The 19,373-nt window shown below is 32.4% G+C and overlaps 1 protein-coding gene across 1 annotated transcript; it reads left to right on the forward strand.

Annotated features, from left to right (window-relative positions):
- The first annotated feature begins 17,298 nt into the window (after positions 1–17,298).
- Positions 17,299–18,398, forward strand: LOC113772907. Its single transcript, XM_027317408.1, has 4 exons — positions 17,299–17,491; positions 17,704–17,819; positions 18,078–18,221; positions 18,326–18,398. The coding sequence occupies exons 1-4, from the start codon at positions 17,326–17,328 to the stop codon at positions 18,359–18,361; spliced, it is 462 nt and encodes a 153-aa protein (XP_027173209.1). The 5' UTR covers positions 17,299–17,325; the 3' UTR covers positions 18,362–18,398.
- The last annotated feature ends 975 nt before the right edge of the window (positions 18,399–19,373 follow it).

Raw genomic sequence — 19,373 nt, forward strand, 5'->3', positions numbered from 1 at the left:
TTCGTGGGAAGGTAGTAAAAAAAATAGCTCAGCTGTTTTAAAAGTGGTAGCTTTTAAACTAGGAAAGTGATAATTAATTCAAAAGAAGCAGAGTGGTAATAGACAGGTGGATAGTTAAAAGGGATAATTTCAGAAACCTTCTTTGAGTTTTTGAATATTTCACTGGCTTCTCTTTAAATTTTAAAAATTATACTAATTACTTTTGAAATTAATTATCTTATAACATTTAGATTCAACTAGTAATTAAAAAGTAATATTAAGAGAGAGAAAATAATATGATTTCATCATTGCCCCTCATCTACTACATTATTTAGTTAATTTAATACCAACACACACATATCGTTAGGGATCAAATCACATATAATATCAAAAAATAATATATCATTATATATTTTTTACTTAATGTAAGATCCAAATTATTTTTTTTTGTTATAAATCCATTGTCAAACATGATCAACAACAAATAATAATAAAAATTTGCAATTGAAACATTACAAAGAGTGAACTTTAACATCATAAATATCTTTGTCAACATATTAAGATTAGTTGTTGAAAATTTTTATGATCTTAAAGTTTGCCTTTGTAATGTTTTGGTTTTAGATTTTTTTTATTATTTGTTACTGGTCATGTTTGACAATAGGTATGTAATTGAAAAGTGTAATTTGAATCTTAATATTAAGGAAAATGTATAGAATGATATACTATTTTTTTATGTTATATGTGATTTGATCTCTAATAATAAACAGCAAATTCTAGCCTTTTTCTTAATGTGTACGCTGATATTAGATTAAATAAATAATACAGTAAATGAGGGACGATAGTGGAATCATATTATCTTATCTCTCCTAATATCACTTTTTAATTGTTGGTTAGATCTAGATGTTATAAGATAATAAACCTTGAAGGGGGTTAATGTAATTTTTAAAATATAAAGGGAGGCTAGTGAAATAGCTAGAAACCTCAAGAGAGGTTTCTGAAATTATCCCTAGTTAAAATGATGTAATTGTCTTTAAAGCCTGACAATTGGGGTAGGAAGGGTGTAGAGAAGGATGAGATGTTAAAAAAATGATGTAATTGATTTTAGAAATAAGTAATAATGGTAGATTAGATGATACACAAAATGACACAATTTGTTTACATCGAACCCTTCCTTCCTGCCTTATATAGAATAAGATTATTAAATATACTTTTGTGGTTTAAGTAAGGGTGTGCTTGGATAGGAAGATTATTTAAAATATTATTTAAAATAATTACTATTGTACTTTTTATAATGTGATGCATGTGAGATAAAATATGATAAAAAATGTGTATTAGAAAATATATTTGCGGTGCAAGCAAATAATTTTTTGCCAAATAATCCTTATACAAACACACCCTAAATTAAGTACATCTACCCTTGATGGTAGCCATGATGGAAGCCATGAAATGACAAAAATGCAATTTTCCGTAGAGGGTTTTTTAACTGACAAATAGGATTCCGAAGCTTGAAAAATAAACAATCTAGTCTTTGAGTTGCTAATTGTTTATAAAAGCCATCCATTAAAATTCATCCAGAAAATCTTGAACAAAATTTAAATGAAAACAGTCAACTGGTAACACCGTTAGAAAACGAAAAACAACACGAAATGGCAAAAAAAAAAAAAACAAGTAAAACTCTCCCTCTCATCTATATTTCTTTGCTTTTGCCTTATTTCAACTCTGCATACTTTCTCAACCGACATTTTCAGTAAAAGAATCAACCATTATATAAAGATTTAGAATTGAATATAGAACAAGAAAATTTAGCTAGATTATGCGTAACAATAGGACTTGGTATTTTGATTCAAAGATGGTCTCTTTTGAAATTTGAATTTTTATGTTAATTTGAACATTTTATTAAAAATTTTTGTAGACATAAGTTCGACTTGATGTAGAGAAGGTCTATTTGATAATTGTCTGAGTATTCAAAACGTAAGACTGTAGTAAGACGCTCCATCCTTTGATTTACTTTATTTAATAAAAGTTGGGTTGGCACCCCAACCTCTTGTCAGGCTTGCTAATCCTTACTATATCTTACATATATAAAGCGACAATCCGCTTGTGAACAGTGAAAAATGGACCGGTTATCCCGTGGTTGTTGTGGCTTTGAGAGGCATTTTGGTCTTTTGCTGATGGATGGCAGTGGCTCTTCTGGAATTTGATTCTGTCCGCGTGGCTTTCTTGGATTGTAACTTTGCGGGGCGTTCTGTCCGCGTGGCTCTCAATTTTGGCAGTCAGCAATTCATATTGGTTAGTGGGCGGTTGGGCGGTCAGCAACATCCTTTCTTTTCTCTTAGCTTTCTTCTTCTTCTTAGCTTCTATTCTTCTTCTTAGTTTTCTTTGGTAGCTTCAGAAATGTCTTGAAAAGTTCCTCTCATTCTCGGTCTTGTTTCCTCTGTTTCTTTTCTTGGCCTTTTTTACCAGGCGTGATTTGAGGAACGATGGAACCACCACCGCTTGAAAGCTCTGCAATCTCCATTGCCCTTTCTCGTTCATCTCTTGGCCTTCTCTACCAGTTTTTTTCACTCATCAGCTTCCTATTTAATTGTTCCCTTCAACGCGTCTTCCTCCATAATCTTATCTAGAAATCTACAGCAGAATGCCTCTATATTTTTCCTGCACGCACAACAAAAAGGTAAACACTTTTCCAATTAATCTCATCTCCGTAATTGCATTTTTTAATTGTTTTGCCTCTTTTTCTTATTATTTTTTGACTTTTAAGTGTTCTGGGTTTTATCATTGCATGGGTTTTCAATTTCATGTGAATGGTTGGATTTTTTCTTGAGTTGGGGTTGACTAAATATGTCATTACAGAAAGTGGAAAAGAGGGCGACGAAGGAGGAGAGCTCCTTCCATCGGCATTAGAGGGAGATTTACAGTTGCATGGGACATTGGAAACCACAAGGCTTCGATTGGAGTTCAAAGATAAATAGGAATTTTGGCGGTCGGCAATTTCCTCTCATCCTCTTCTTCGTTCTATTCTTGGTTTTGGGAGCACCGCTTCAGAGTTTTGGCAGCTGCTACTTTTTTCTTATTCTTTTGTCGGTCTTGTTTCTTCGCCTTCTTTACCAGGTGTGTCTTTCCCGTTCCTCACTCTTCTTCTGAGCTTTCTCTGGCCAGTGTTTTTTCCTTCCCCTGTTTTCCTATTGAATTTTCTACTAGATTGCAGATAATTCAGTCGAGGAAGAAGCGGTTGAATTGCGCATAAGTTTGCGCATCGGTGCATAGGTGTAACTATTACTTTTTTTTTATTGGGATTTGTTTCTGGTTTGTTAAGTTGTGTTTTTCATCGGGGATTTGTTTCTGGTTTACTTGTTCTTCTTTGGCTGGATTAGATGTTAGATTTATTATATTCAATTAAATGTTAAGTTGTGTTTTTCATTCCTTTTCTTCCGCATGGAATTCTTGGATGGGAGCAATTTTGGCAGTCAGCAATTTCGGCCTTGTTTCCTCTCTGTCTTTTCTTGGCTTTCTTTACCAGGTGTGCCCTGTTCTCTTACCATCGAAGTACACTGATACAATCGCCGCCCTTTCAATCACCTACTGACAGATGACGCATTCCAGTTGAACACTCTCAAGGCACGCATGAAATAATCAACCGGATAGGTTTGCTTTTTCTTGCTGCTCTCTCTAAGTTGCTCTACACACTTTTCCAAACCCTCTGCCAATCCTCTCTTATGAGGGCTGCTTGAAGGTGGGTAAAAATATTTTGCTGGCACCAGGTGAAGTTAATTCTTGAGGCTTTAGCTTATTTCCTTCCTAGCCTGTTTTTTGCCCCAAAAATTTTGCCAAATTTGAAACCCAACCATAGCTAAAGTTGATAAGTTGATTAAACTTAATAACCGTCTTATTGTTTAGGGATGAAATTGATTTGTACCGTGACCTTTGTTATGTTTGGATTATTTATTCTATTTCCAAATTTTTTTTATTCTTTTCAATATGATTTAATAGAAAGCTTCAGTCATGGGTTCGGCCTAATTTTTTCAAATTTTGATCACTAGAATTACGGTTTATTTAGTTTTAAGTTTCCTAACAAATTTCTTGTATTATCTAAGAATTTAAGTAAAACTCATCTCCAGTATCTCTGATACTTCCAAGTGTGGTGTTATTCAGCTCAATAGTGGCTTCGCTCAAACTCCTCAGATGAGGTACAAGTTACATTCATAGTATCATCCTTTCTGGAATGCTTTTTTGTCTCTATCTAGCTATTGATATTGGTGGGAAGTCTGTCTATTGAAATATGGGAATGTATCTATAGTGTTGCTGGGAGACCATACGGAACATTTATAATAGGGCATTTTCCTTTGTTCAAATTTTGATAGATAACTAGCTGAACTTCCTAATTACTTCTCTGTTGGTTTCACTTTGTACACTCGGGTCTTCATGGAAAAATCTTTCTCAATACAAAAGGGGATATAGCATATATAGGTACACGCACATGTCTGTTTGTGAGGGCAGGGGGAAGGCATGCATGTGTGTGTGTAGGATGTTGGTGCGATTGATGTGTGGTGTACACCTGATTTCTTGATCTTTAATGCATTTTCCTATTAATCATGAGAAAAGATGTCAAAAAATAGCAATTGTTTGTGTAGATCTTATCTGACATATGTGAAGGAACTTATGATTTCTAATGCCTTTGGTAACTTGATATTTCTAAATAGGATCATATTTACATGGAATGCCAAATAAAGGTAGTAGTTTTATTGCACTCTGGTATGATTTGGGCTTCGTGGGCATTCTGTTATGAATGTTTACTGCAACAATTAAGATCATAATGCTTTTAACATTCTGCAGATTTACAGCATAGCAGCTTACTTGCCAACTAGGATCAATCCTGCTACTACCACCAAAGCATGCAATTCATCGCCAGCTTCAAAATTGCTTATTTTAGAGAAGTAACGTCACTAATAAGCAAGGCTACACAGTACATGTATAGCCTGATGCCTTTTAGTTTTACCTAATCTTAGGCATTACTTACCGATTAATGCTACATTAAGAATGTTAAATGCCACGTTAAGAATGTTAGATAATCATGCCTTTTAGTTCTGCCTAATTTTAGACATTACTTACTGATTAATGCTACATTAAGAATGTTAGATAACCCGATTTTAAGGTCATGTTTATCTGTGCAATTAGGAAAAAAAACACACACACACACATGTCTACTCTATCTAACGAAGAAAAAAAACACACAAATATAACAGCAAAATAACGAGTCTTAGCTACCTGATGCATGGCATCAGGGCTTAAAAACTAGTACTATACTAAAAGCGTCAGTTGGAGTTGCTACAGTGCTCATGGACCGGTTATCCGGTAATTTTGAGCAACTTCGGTGCCTTTTTCATAGGCAGATAGACTGGTTATGCTGTAAATTTCGACAATTCCAATGGCATTTCATAAGAATTTGTTTGGGCTTGCCCTCTTGCTCCAGAGAGACGCTAGAATTCTTTACCCTTTCCGTGGCATTTTTATATATATATGTGCCATATATAAAGCTTGATGCCCTTTGGTGTTATATTGTTAGTTCTTTCTTCTTCTTTTTATTTTTTTTGCCTTTGTTATAAAGGATAAAATGGATTTATTATCTAACAAAATAATAAAACAACAATTTTACTATAACTTCGAATCTTCCCATATTTTTACGTTCAATTTCTCCATGTTTATCTACTATATTTGACACACATTTCTTCAATTTTTCTTTATTAACATTACCCAAATTAAGTCCATTCACTTGTTTCCCCTATAATACTTCACTTTTATAAGAGAATTATTATTACAAATATTTTTATTCTAATTAGTTATACACACATCTGAGTGTGCCTTAATCACTATTATGTATAACGAGAAAATAATTATTGAACATGTTTGAACTAATTCTTGATAAGAAATTTCAGAAAAGTAATGTACTATCCAACCTTTAGCTTTAGATACTTTTATTCGTATTTTCTTCATTCAGAGTTTTAATTTTTGTTTATATTCTTAATTAGGCTTGCTATAAAAATTGAAACCTAGAAATTGGAACATTCGATTTGTTTTCTTAGGGTTTGGGTATATGTATGGTGGAAGTTGGACCAGTTTTGAGTGCTTCAACTTTTAGATATAATATGGCATATCCATTATTATCCTCTTTAATTCTCTTCGTGTAAGGCATTAATAGTGCAATATCATGCAAGCAAATTTTTCTTGCTGCAATAGAACGATGAAACTTGGCATCTTTGTGTTTGATTCACGTTGAAAGCAGCATCTTACATTTCCACTGTTTTGCATATGTAGCTTTACGAAATATTCTTTAATTATCTTACATTTCAACCAAGAGTTTCATAATATACAGTATACACTGAGTTTATTTGATAGGAGTTTATTTGGATGATTTATTTGAGATAATTACTATAGCATATTTTATGATGTTATATATATGAGATAAAAAGGTGATTGGAATTTGTGAAGCAAATTATTTTTTCAAATCATTTCAATCCAAACATACTCACTATCATTTTTGGATACATGTCATATATACAAAAGTTGATATTAGAATTCAAATTTGGATTAAATAATATGCATTAAAATGTGAAAATGTATACTACCAATATAAACAAGAGGGTCCTCCTGTTTTGGAAAAAAAATTTAAAAAAAATATGAAGGAATCCCGTGGCCATGTAAACATTTTTTCTTTTTTTTTTTGGCAAAAGGATAAACTTTCTTCATAAAAAAATATGCAATTTAAGAAATGGATTTTAGTTTTTAAACTTTTACAATAGTCCCAATTTTTCTTTCAAGCATGAAAAAATGATTCTATAAATACATATTTTCGGATTTTAAACACGAGTTTGTTACTAAAAATATGAAAGTATCCCGTGGTTGCGTAAACTTTTAGATATAATATGGCATATCCATTATTATCCTCTTCAATTCTCTTCGTGTAAGGCATTAATAGTGCAATATCATGCAAGCAAATTTTTCTTGCTGCAATAGAACGATGAAACTTGGCATCTTTGTGTTTGATTCACGTTGAAAGCAGCATCTTACATTTCCACTGTTTTGCATATGTAGCTTTACGAAATATTCTTTAATTATCTTACATTTCAACCAAGAGTTTCATAATATACAGTATACACTGAGTTTATTTAGATAGGAGTTTATTTGGATGATTTATTTGAGATAATTACTATAGCATATTTTATGATGTTATATATATGAGATAAAAAGGTGATTGGAATTTGTGAAGCAAATTATTTTTTCAAATCATTTCAATCCAAACATACTCACTATCATTTTTGGATACATGTCATATATACAAAAGTTGATATTAGAATTCAAATTTGGATTAAATAATATGCATTAAAATGTGAAAATGTATACTACCAATATAAACAAGAGGGTCCTCCTGTTTTGGAAAAAAAATTTAAAAAAAATATGAAGGAATCCCGTGGCCATGTAAACATTTTTTTCTTTTTTTTTTGGCAAAAGGATAAACTTTCTTCATAAAAAAATATGCAATTTAAGAAATGGATTTTAGTTTTTAAACTTTTACAGTAGTCCCAATTTTTCTTTCAAGCATGAAAAAATGATTCTATAAATACATATTTTCGGATTTTAAACACGAGTTTGTTACTAAAAATATGAAAGTATCCCGTGGCTGTGTAAACCTTTTTCTTTTTTTTGCAAAAGGATAAACTTTCTTCATAAAAAAAATATGCAATTTAAGAAATGGATTATAATTTTTAAACTTTTACAGTAGTTCCAATTTTTCTTTCGAACATGAAAAAACGATTCTATAAATATATATTTTTGGATTTTAAACACGAGTTTGTTACCCCATTTGTAAAATAGATCCACCGCCTAAATTATGGGCAACTTCAGTGGCTTTTGCATTCGTGCTTCAGTTGTGTGCTTGGTCAACTTTGGTGGCTTTTGTGTTTGTGCTTCAGAGTTCAGACGTGTATTTGTATCTTCATCGTATAGTTGTAGTTGCTTGAGCTCCCCTGGTGAGTGGGCGGTGGGTGGTGTCCGAAGCAGTCTGTGGGAGCCGCACGAAGCTGTATTGCCTATGTAATCTTGAGAGACAGCCATCTGAAAAGCAATATATTGGATGTATTTCTTTCTCCAATTGAAGACCTGGATTTGGCGGTTTTACAAGGTGAAGTTTTCGCACTCTCACCTAGCTGATCTTGTTTAAACTTATTTCATTCTTGATTAGATACAAATAGTGTGTGCATAATTTTAAAAGTGATCAGCGTCACCATATTTATGATATTTGTATGTACTTGTACATTTTAAATGAATGCATCATTTATTTATAGTATCAAGAATTCGCAAAGATCTTAAGCCAAAGACTGACTATCTAAGAGAAAATTACAAATCAAATGAGTAAATGAGTAACAGCAATATTCAATTTACCTAAAGTCAAATTCTCCACATTTATTAACACCTATCATGTATTAAATATATAACCATTTTACATTAATCCACTTGCCTTCATTTGATCTTGATTAACATAGACTCAGGGCATCCTCACGCCTTGCGTGAGGCTGAAAAAACTAGTTAAAAAAAAAAACGTAAGATTGTGATTCAGACAAACCACAAGATTTATTTTCTAATTTTTATAAACTTCAAAGGTGATAAATGTAATTGACTTAAACTGCAAAAGAGTACTACGGGGGTTTAAAACATGCTAGTGGGTTGGGCACACATTATGTGTGTGCTTATTTTAGAAAAAAGAAAATAATAAAAAAGATATCGAATAAAAAATTAGTTAGAAGGATTTTTGGGAGGTGATGCAATGTTCATTAGTGGAGTAATTAATTAGTTAATCGAGAAGTGTAATGATAATTATGTAGCGGTAGTTATGTAAGAGTGTGCGTTTTTTCAAATACGACGTGAATAGATAATCATAAATATTGAAAGAATATTTTTGGAAGGATAAATATTAACACTTTTTGTTATACATCAAACCCTACTCATGCTTTATTATATAGTAAGATAGTAAGATATTACGCTTACTTAAGCCAACTTTTGTGGCAATAGGTTGACGTGAGAAGCCTATTTGTTGGCATTCGAGGGGTTTAGTGCAATTTTGTTAAACCATTGGCTAGTTTTGTAATATGGTCAAATCTTAAGAAAGATAAGTGTACTTAACTGGAAATTAAATCAGTGCGTCCTACTAATTTTGTGTACAGTCTGACGATTGAATGGAAATAATGGTTCTAATATTTTGTCCTATGACATTAAAAAAAATGTTATTGGAAAATGAAACAATACAAATAATAAATGCTTGAAAGCTTTTTATAGAAGGACTAAAAAGTGGTTGCTTTTTTTTCGGTTATATCCTTCCATAGTTAGTTATCAATTGTCGGTTTGTAAGACTAAATCGGAATATCCCTTAAAAAAATAGCCTAAAGTAGGATATATTTCTCAATTTGAAGTATCAACTTGGAATGAGATCTTAAATTTTGAAGTATCAAGTAGGAAGAGTTTTTTAGTTTGATGAACCAATTTATAATTTGGCTATCCAACCATTTTAATTTGATGGTACACAATTTACTTTTTAAAGAAGTAATAGTAATTTTTTCACAATGAAATATATTTTCTTCTAGAAGAATAAAACAGATAGGAGTATAATTTTGCAAGAGACTTTGTGAGTAGAATAAAATATTTATTTTCAAAGTGTGGATAATGTTTCACTTCAGATATGTTTTGTAAATTAAAGCTCAAAATAGGAACAAGGTTTATCCTCTGAAGTATACCTTAATTCTCACTTTACCTCCCTAACCTTTATTTTGTGTCACTTAACCTTCTAAGTGGCAAAAATATCCCTCTACTATGTTGATTTTTTTCCTTTGTAGGTATTTCTTTTCTTTTTTTATTCCAAATTATTTTTTTAAAACTTTTATTTTTAAGTAAATAAAAAATTTTTCTAAGAAAAAATTTATGATGTACATTGGCTAATTTATAAAATTGAAGAAACTATGTATATTTTTTATAAATCAATTTAATCTATTCTCCACTTTAAGGAATTAAAAAAAATTGTATTCTATTGTCTTATAACTAGACAATTCAAAGTCAATTACTCATTTTCACAATCGCATATTTACATGTCAAATGTTGGACTCTCTTGTTGTTGCTTTTCCTCTAATGAATTATTGCTTATTAGGATCTTTTCTTTGTCCTTTTTTTTTTGAAACTACTCAATTTCTAGGGTATTCCTTAATATATGGACTAATTTCATATGAAACATTACCACTACCAATTAGAGTGGTCGAAATCAATCCATAGGTAAAAATTCAATGTTTAAAAGGAGTAGAAAATTTGAAATAAAACTTAGTATAATATATGGGCATTTTTGTCTCTTATGGGATTAAGTAATAAATATAAAGATTAAAATAAAAATCAAGGTATACTCTAGGGTAATTAACCCTAGAAACAATTTAAACACGCAGCACAGATTTAGCCTTGTGCCGAATCCTTTAGCTTAGAAGTCCTTTTCATGACTCGTAAAACGCTAGTTTTAGTGATTGCACAATCTAATTACCGTCAATAAATTAAATCACGTGATTTGCCTGGTTTGTTAACTGTAGCTCCAACTACAAGCTATGAAGGTCCTTATCGATAAGTTTCTTCCCTTGTGGTTTAGAAAACGACGCATACCCATAAGTTGTTGTTCCTTTTATTTCTTTGAGGAACAACTTGTTTCTTCTTAAACACCAGAAAAAAAAAAAGTACAAACAAAAAAAATTATTTTGAGGTTGTGTGACACAGCAGCTTCCTACTTTGAAGATGAGGAGAAGGAAAATCAAATTGAAAACAGAGTTAATGACAAAAGGCAAAGCATATGCATATATAATTTTGAGATAATATTAGAAACCTCCTTGAGCTTTCTTACAATATAACTCAGTACCCTTAAACTTTTAAAAATATCAGTGACCTCCCCTATTTTTAAGTTCTTGTAACATTTTAAACCCTATTTAAAATGTATGAGTAAAATACTCATTTTGAAGGAGGGAAGATAATTCTTTCCATGCTTTCTCTTTGTTGTCCTACTATTTCGCAAAATTGTAAGCATATTCATCAAAGACAAAAAGTCTGAAGGTGCAACTCTAAAGAGACAAAATACGGCAACAGTAATCATAAGCACTATATTTATTTAAAGTACAAACAAACAATTAAAACTTTACTAAAGATGTTTTCAATCTGCAAAAGAAATTTTTTCCTCTAGGATTCATTTAGTTGGTAGTTTAATGGCGCACAATAAAGAATGGACCCAGTATTATTTTGTTTTTAAGATGGGGTAAGTTAAAAGTGGTGAGTTACAACAGAGGGTAGATGTAGAAGTGCTGGAACTCAGAGGGTAAGTGGTGAGTTAAAACTTCAATATTGGACCCAATTTTATTTTTATTGTGTATCCTTAGGGCACCAGATAGGAAAAAAAATTAAAAATTAATGTAAAGGTATTTTGGATGAATTTAGGAGTTTCGTAAATTATTTAAAAATCTTAAAACTTTTGTTCTCCAGATAGACGGCTTGAGTAGCACAAAAAGACAAAGTGCTTAAAATTATAATATCCATAAAAATTAGAGGTGTTTTCAAGGATGTATTTGAAAAACAACACTGTAGTATTGTATTTTGAAAACTTTTTACTTTAGATGGGTCCGTATATATTAAATATCTTTGAAAATGTATTTTAGGATTTTATTTAAATTTAAAATTTTATTAGGGTATTGTTAAAATTTTATTTATTTTTCACCACTATCCACCATTGTCCCTCCCTGCCTCCCTCCTTCTCTCTCCTTTCTCTTCCTCTTCCTCTCCTCCACTTCTTCCTTCTCCTCCCTCTCTAGGCATAGAGAGGAGAAGGGTGTTGCAGGGGAAGGGAGAGGAAAAAACAATGTTTTAAAACCCGGACCGTCAATTGAACTGGTGAGGTGAAAGGGTCGAGGTTCAACCGGTCGGACCGGTTCAACCTCGGTTCAATGAATTTTTTTAAAAATAATTTATATAAATATATATATGCACAAAATAAGACATGCAATGGACTAATTTAAAACTTTATATGATGAAAAGTTCACTATTTTTGAATAATTTGGATTTTCAAAAATAAATTTTTTAAATTATAAGTTAAAACAAATAAATTTCATCTCAATTTCAATTATATCTACCAAAAAAAATCTTAAATCCAACCCAAAAATATCACAATATTTTGAAATTATACAAAATTCACGTCTATGAGAATTTGACATTGTGAACTTAAATTTTAATTTACGTCTTTGAGATTTAAAGATTGTAATTTAAAAAAGAAAGTTTGGAGTTCGAAAGAAGTTAAGAGAATTGAAAATAGAAATGCAAACTTGATAAGAAACAAAAAATGAGATAAAAGTGAGTGGTTGTGGCATTAAATAATTTGGGTTAAGGAACAATAATTCTTTTTTAACTTTTTCCAATTTAATGGACAAAAATAAAATTAAAAGATAGAAGAAAACATCAATAAATTAAAACTAATGAGGTTTGATTAAAAATGGAGTGACAAAAGAAAAGATGAGAGAGAAAGAAAGAGTTGAAGATTAAAAAGAAAAAGTCATGAGAGGATGAGATTTTGTAAGAAAAATGGAAAAATGAAATATAGATGTTTGTTTTATATAAATAAGTTATCAAAAAAAGCAAATAAAATGTGATGGTGCAATGGTTACTACATTGGTCTTCTATTGCAACGGTCTTGAGTTCGAATCTTGATAGAAGCATTTTGCAAAAAGTTTTTTTAAAAAAAAAAGAAACTCAAAAACCGGTTCAACACGGTTCACCGGTTTTTCACAGTTTTGACCGGTTCTTTAGCAAAGTCAACCAAAGCATAGAACTGGACTGGTGCCATGGCCGGTTTGCGGTTCAACCGGTCGAACCGGCCGGTCCGGTCCGGTTTTCATAACATTGGGAACAAAGACTAGAGGAGTGAGGAGGGGGGAGGAAGAAGGAATGAGGAGGATGAAAAGAAGGAGAAGAAATAAAGAAGGGAGAGGGGCGGTGTTGGCAATGGAGGAGGAAGAAAGGGAAGGGTGTGGCGGTATTGTATTCTGGAAACAATATGTTGAGGCCTACTACACCGGATTATATTCCATGGGGGTACAAATCATCTTAAAGAGATTGACTTATTATGCGCCTCAACCTATGCCAAATATACTTTAACGGTACAAATTCTTTGTATTTTTTCATGCAATATTGAGTTAAAGAGAATCTTGTTTGTTCTTTTAATTAAATATAATTTAATTTGGGAAATTGTTCGAGTTAATGTATATATTTTGACATAAAATCAACCATATATATTTGTTTGTTATCAAAATTAAAGGACCACGAGAAAAGCGCAATTTTGGAAGAATATTATATTCTCTCTCTCAAAATGAATATTTTAATTATGCATTATGAAATAAGTTTAGAATGTTACAAAAAGCTAAATCTAGGGAAGGCTAGTGATATTTTTGAAAATTCAAGAATGTTAAGTGATATTGTCTCAATATTCTCGTTTTTGTATATTTGACTCCATGAGCAAGTTGGTAAAATACCAATTAAAAGCCCATTTATACCCGTTGCACATTTTTTATCTGACATTATGACTGAAGGTGCATGAAGTTTAATCAAAGATATGCCATAAAATGTCAATTTTCTCAGTGTGTTTAATTTAAAGGGACAAAGTGGGTGGATGTGCAAACCAAAGTTGTAATATGTCCATACTTGAAATCTCAGGGAGCAAAGTGAAATTTGAAAAGAATTTACGGGATGCAAAGTGGAATTAATAAGTTCATATTTTGGAATTGTGATTTGTCATTTATGTGATGGCTCTAGAATTTGTCTACCCATGACATAAGATTAAAGAACATATTCAATAATATTTCTTTCATTGCTCTGTTCTAACCATTAGCTCATTGCTCATTAGTGGGCTCAAGTGCTAGACCTGAGACAGAACTGGCTTGAGTTATCATAGCAGAAGTCGAAACAGCAAAAATGGTCAACATAAACTATGAAAAAGAATTGATAAAAAATATCAATCTGTGGTATTTTCTTTCGGCAAACAAATTTTCAGGGGCGTGAAACGCCAGACAATATTCTCTTAGCACAAGGACTTGTTCAATCAATTGACAAGGTACCACAACAATTTATTTGAAATTGGATATGATGAAGGCTTTTGATCGTGCACCATCGTGGTCTTGCGTCTCATTGCTACTTAAAAATATTGGATTTCATCCCAGATTTGTGGCTTTAATTACTCGATTCACAATACTTGTTGGTTCTAGACTCAAATAATCATATAAGTAATAGTAATTTCTTTGATAAAATTTAACAAAGAAATTAACAAAAATCTCATGCCTCAATATTGCATTAATAAATACAAATAATTTGTACCATCAAAAGTTAATTTGGCATGAGTTAACGCGGACTAGATCTTAGAATTATTGAAAGAGAGTACACGAACAACTTCTGATTTTCAATCCAACCACCTTAAATCTGATAGCTGCTATAAAGTTCGGTAGGGTTGAAGCGTAGAACGCTCTATTGAAGACGATATGCGCCCCTATGATATTTGTTTAACCGATGCAGAAGGTCTAGCATGCCTACCGCCTTCAGCATACAACAGCCGACTCTATAGTTGTTGCTTCCCTTTGATCTGCACGACCAAGAGAAGCAGAAGCTTTCCAATATCTTACTTTGTCCAAAGTAAACAGAATGAGGGAGAAAGAAATGAGTGTGAGAAAAATAGTATTTAGAATGATCTTTTGTTGAGGGAAGTGTGTTTATAATTTTCCAAAGAATTTCACTATTTATAGGTTACAAAAACCTTTAGAAAAAGGGTTGAAAGTCCAATGTATAACAATTTTTCCATATTAAATTGTAGTTAATTGATAGAATTTGTAACCTAAAAATTGATTCACATTTGAATGGTTTATAAAGACTCAATAATTCTTCATTTGACCAAATAATTCATTTGTAACTCTTATTCAAATAATTGTATAATAACTCCATTCAAAATGCATTGTAACTCCCAACATTATAATTCCCATAACTTCCAAATAAATTATTATAATTCCTTGTAAAGATTTGGTCAAGGCAAAAAATTAAGATTTTATTAAAATACACCAACAATACTTAAGCCACATCACAGTTCACACGAGCTTTTCTTTCCAAGAAGTCTATTGAAAAAAATGTCTCCATTGTTACGTGGAGATTTATCGGCTTTCATATGGTTTCCAAATGTCCGTTTTGTGATAGCATTAATCATGCTTTTGCTCTTTGTTACAGGTTGCAAGATGTGTGGCTGAATTTGAAAATTTTCTGGATATTCCTTCTACAAGAGGCGTTGATGCTTGTCTTAAACTTCAAAGGGGGTGGAGTTTTTCGCATCTCGTCTACTCATGAAGAAGTTGTTAAAAAATATAGCGGCTTTATCATCTTTTTATGGACATTGCACTAATATGGAGGCAGAAGCTAAAGCATTACTTGAAGGCTTCAATTGTGCGTGTCTTGGGGCTTTGCTCGATTGATTGTTGAGATGGACTCGCAGGTGCTATTATCTTCTATTGCTTCACACAAGGTTCCTTGGAGGATTCATCAGTACATAGTGCAAATAAAGGCTCCAAGTTTCTCAAAGAGAGTTTGTTTTCAGGCATGCTTACGGAGAAAGTTAACAAGGTAGCGGATCATTTGCAAAACAAGCTGTGTTGACACAAATATATATATGTGTTTCCTCTTCAAATGTTCCTTTTTGAAGTTAATGGCTTTCTTAGATTAGATAGAATGAGTATTCCTTGTATTGGCCTTGTAAAGGAGCAGTACTGCTCATTTATAATTTTCATATAATTGTACTCTTACTTAATGTGCATGTGCACCTCCCTTAATTCTTATAAAAATGTACCCAAAAGGATTTCTAATAAAAACTAAAAGGATAATTTTTGAAAAAGATAGAACTGTTTTACCCCTTATTGTGAAAGTTAAAAAGTGGTTCAAGAAATATAAAACTTAATGCTATAAACTTCGTTACATTTTATATATATAAAGAATAATTTAGATATTGATATACCAATATTTTAGACTATTTTCTTTCTTTTTTTATGTACAACATTTACAATCTAAGAAAAATGAAAAAAATGAAAAAAATAGAAATTAAGCATTTGAGACTTGAAACTCGGAAAATATCTTCCAAGCAGAAATTTGATTCAAGAAAGCAGTTGATATCCTAAAAGTATGGCAATTATTACAACTTATCACAAAGTAACAACAATTAGCTTATCAAATTAAATGGAAAAGGGCTAGAATATTGAAATTTACAATGGACAAAATAATTGAAACTAGGAAAATTATTTACAAAGTGGAGAAACTTAAACAAAAATGGCACGATTAATGTTGCCAATCCCCTACAGGACTGTCACAATTATTCCGAGTTTGGGGAGGGAATTGCAGCGCAACAATTCTTGGAAGGTTTATGGTCAGTAAGGGTGGCAATCAGGTCGGGTTCGGGTTGGCGGGTCGGGTTGAGGCCCAAGTATAACAACTGACCCGAACCTGACCCGCCAACCCGAAACGGGTTAGGATACCTGACACGAACCCGAAAATTTTGGGTTGGCGGGTCGACCCGAAATGACCCCGAAACTTAATTTTAATTTATTAATTTATCACTGTAATTTCTAATAAAATCAATTTCTTACAAAATTAATTACATCATCAAGTAATAAAAATTTAAATAAATAATTTCAAACCAAATGTAAAATAAATTAAACACCGTAAAAGTGTTTTATCCCAAACCAAATATAAAATAAATTAAAATAGCATAAAAGTAAAAAATAATATAATATATTATTTGTCCAAATATGATAATTTCAACTTCACACAAGTTAAATAAATTCATTTAGGATTAAGTAATTAATGATTTAATGCCTTTGAAAAAAAAGAATGATTTAGTTTAGTTAGATCAAATAATTTTTATGTGTATTAAATTATTTTTAATTTGTAAACGGGTCATATCGAGTCATATCAGGTTATCACGGGTTGATCCAAAATCGACCTGTTTTCTTTTCGGGTTCATCGGGTTCCACCCGATTCTGACCCGAACCTCCCAAATCCATTAATTTTGTGTTAGGTTCGCTGTCATGTTTTCGGGTCGTGTCAGGAATTGCCACCCCTAAGATCAACCAGGGAAGCATCGATCTGCATCCTTCCCGCCAATTCTAGAAACCAAGTGGGTCCTCCTTCCATCTTCCCCAAAAATACGAAAAATGGAAAAAGGCCCCGTCTGAAAATTGACTTCGAAAATCCTTCCCAGTTCCATAACCAGCCATGATTTCACAAGCCCTCTCATCATCCTTCCTTCCCTCATCCATTACCCGCCCCACGTCCCCTTTTCTCCCCACCCACTGGATTTTGTCCTCCCTGAGCCTCCACCACTACTACCCAGCTGCCGTCTCTTGGGCCTCTCCCGCCACCACTACTCGTTTTTTCATGGGTTTGTACTATAATCCCATTTTCTTGTTAATCATGTTTTCTCCTTTTCTTTTTTTTTTGTTGTTGTGGGATTAATCTCATTTTCTCGTTAATTTTTTTTGGGATTAATCCCATTTTATTGTTAAACATATCTTTTTTGCTTTAATTGTGATTTTGGAAGCTGTAAATTGCTATTGATAGTTGGTTTCTAATGGCTGTAATTTTCTGTTACAGCTTCTGCGTTAGGTGGTGGTGGTGGCGGCGGCTCCACCAGCCGAGGGTTCTGGGAGTGGATTAGACCATCACCGGGGTTTTACGTTTCGCCATTTGCTGTGGTTTGCGTATTATTGGTACATCCTAGATTCTTAGAATTTTTTTTTTATTAGTATTCAGTTAAGTCTTTCGTATATGGATAGAATCTGTAACACTAGTTGGTGTAGTAGGTGTAGATACATGCTACCGCCACACGCACAAACAGAGAATTTCAAATTGGAATGGATATTACGTGTCGTTGCCAAGCATTATGCCGTGGATTAATCCTTACTAATATGGTAGTATCTATGAAGAAAAATGTCTTTTTTTTAAAAATAAAATAAAATAAATTTCAGGGCATTTGCGTTGTGAACAAGAAGATCTTCTTGTGGCTGGTTTGGAATTGGTTTCGAGCTGTTGTTTTGGGCATATTGGCAATTGCTCTTCTAGACAACCCAATGACGGCTTTAATCTCCGCTTTAGCTGCTATTGTAGCTGCTGTGAGTGTAGCACTATGGTTTTGTTTTCCTATTTTATTTGATTGCTTATCCTTTTTGGCCCGATTGTAAGGCTTGGTTATTCCCCGGTTTTTTGAATTTCTCAGATTCAGCTTTTGCTTGCTCGGAGTCGGAGAGCTTGATGACGTAGGATGAAGATCAAGAATTTTTTCTTGTATGTGACAAGGGTTTATTTTACGTATTTTTAGTGTGTTTTATTAGTTAATTTTGGTTTGATTATTTAGTTTTATAACTAAAATAACTAAGGTTTTGGTAAAAAACTACATTTTATGTTAAAGTGGCTAAACATTGCATTTTATGGATTTTTATGGTAAAAACTTCATATTTTGTAGGTTTAATGATTCAATCATCAAATGAAGTGCATTGAGAAGATATTTGGATGATTGAAGATGGATTAAAGTGAGGAAAATAAAATATGAAGTGTAAAAGGAAGAAATGCAATTTGAGGACAAAAATCAAGAAAAGTCAGCTTTGACAACTCAGACATATTTTCGTATTTTGACTATATCAGGAGCTACAATGATCGGATCAAGGTGATCTTGGTACCATTTTGAAGCTAAGAGATATATCTACATTTGGTAGGAAGACATCAAAGTCCAATTCATCCGTTTTCATAGTCCAAAAGTTGAAATACCGAAATTCAACTCAGCTGTCCAAAGTGGAAAACAGAGTTCCGACCAGTGTTTAGTATTTTGATCATATCTCAGTCTACAAAGCTCCGATTTGGATGATTCTTGAAGCATTGGAAAAGCTAACTCAAAGATCTACAACTTTGGTGTTTTGCACAAAAGCCAGTTCGGCCTGCATCATGGAGAAAATCGCAGTTGAAGTAAGGACAAAGTGAAAACGCGAGTGCACAAAACGCGAGTTGTAGACGCGTTTTGTAAAGGCGCGTTTTCTGGCCGAAATTCTGCAATTTGCTCAGTCAATTCTCTTGTGTTCATACCACTTTCCAGCTATAAGTTGCAAGAGAATTCGGTGCACATGCTTCAGAAGACAAAAGGGCAGACAAGGTGGCTTATTTTCAAGTCAAAAACATTTGTTATTGACTATCCTAACAAAGTTGAGATTTGGGAATCAAAATGTGGAAATTGACTTGGAAAAATGGAGCTCTTAAGCAGTTTATATGCAGAG

This window comes from Coffea eugenioides, chromosome 6, assembly GCF_003713205.1.
Source record: "Coffea eugenioides isolate CCC68of chromosome 6, Ceug_1.0, whole genome shotgun sequence".
NCBI classification, from domain to species: domain Eukaryota; kingdom Viridiplantae; phylum Streptophyta; class Magnoliopsida; order Gentianales; family Rubiaceae; genus Coffea; species Coffea eugenioides.

Excerpts from the sequence above, each read along its gene's own strand:
- LOC113772907 (XM_027317408.1), top strand. The coding sequence starts at position 17,326 with ATGATTTCACAAGCCCTCTCATCATCCTTCCTTCCCTCATCCATTACC. Across the intron at positions 17,820-18,077 it reads CTGTGGTTTGCGTATTATTG|GGCATTTGCGTTGTGAACAA; the intron begins GTACATCCTAGA and ends AATAAATTTCAG. Across the intron at positions 18,222-18,325 it reads TAGCTGCTATTGTAGCTGCT|ATTCAGCTTTTGCTTGCTCG; the intron begins GTGAGTGTAGCA and ends TGAATTTCTCAG.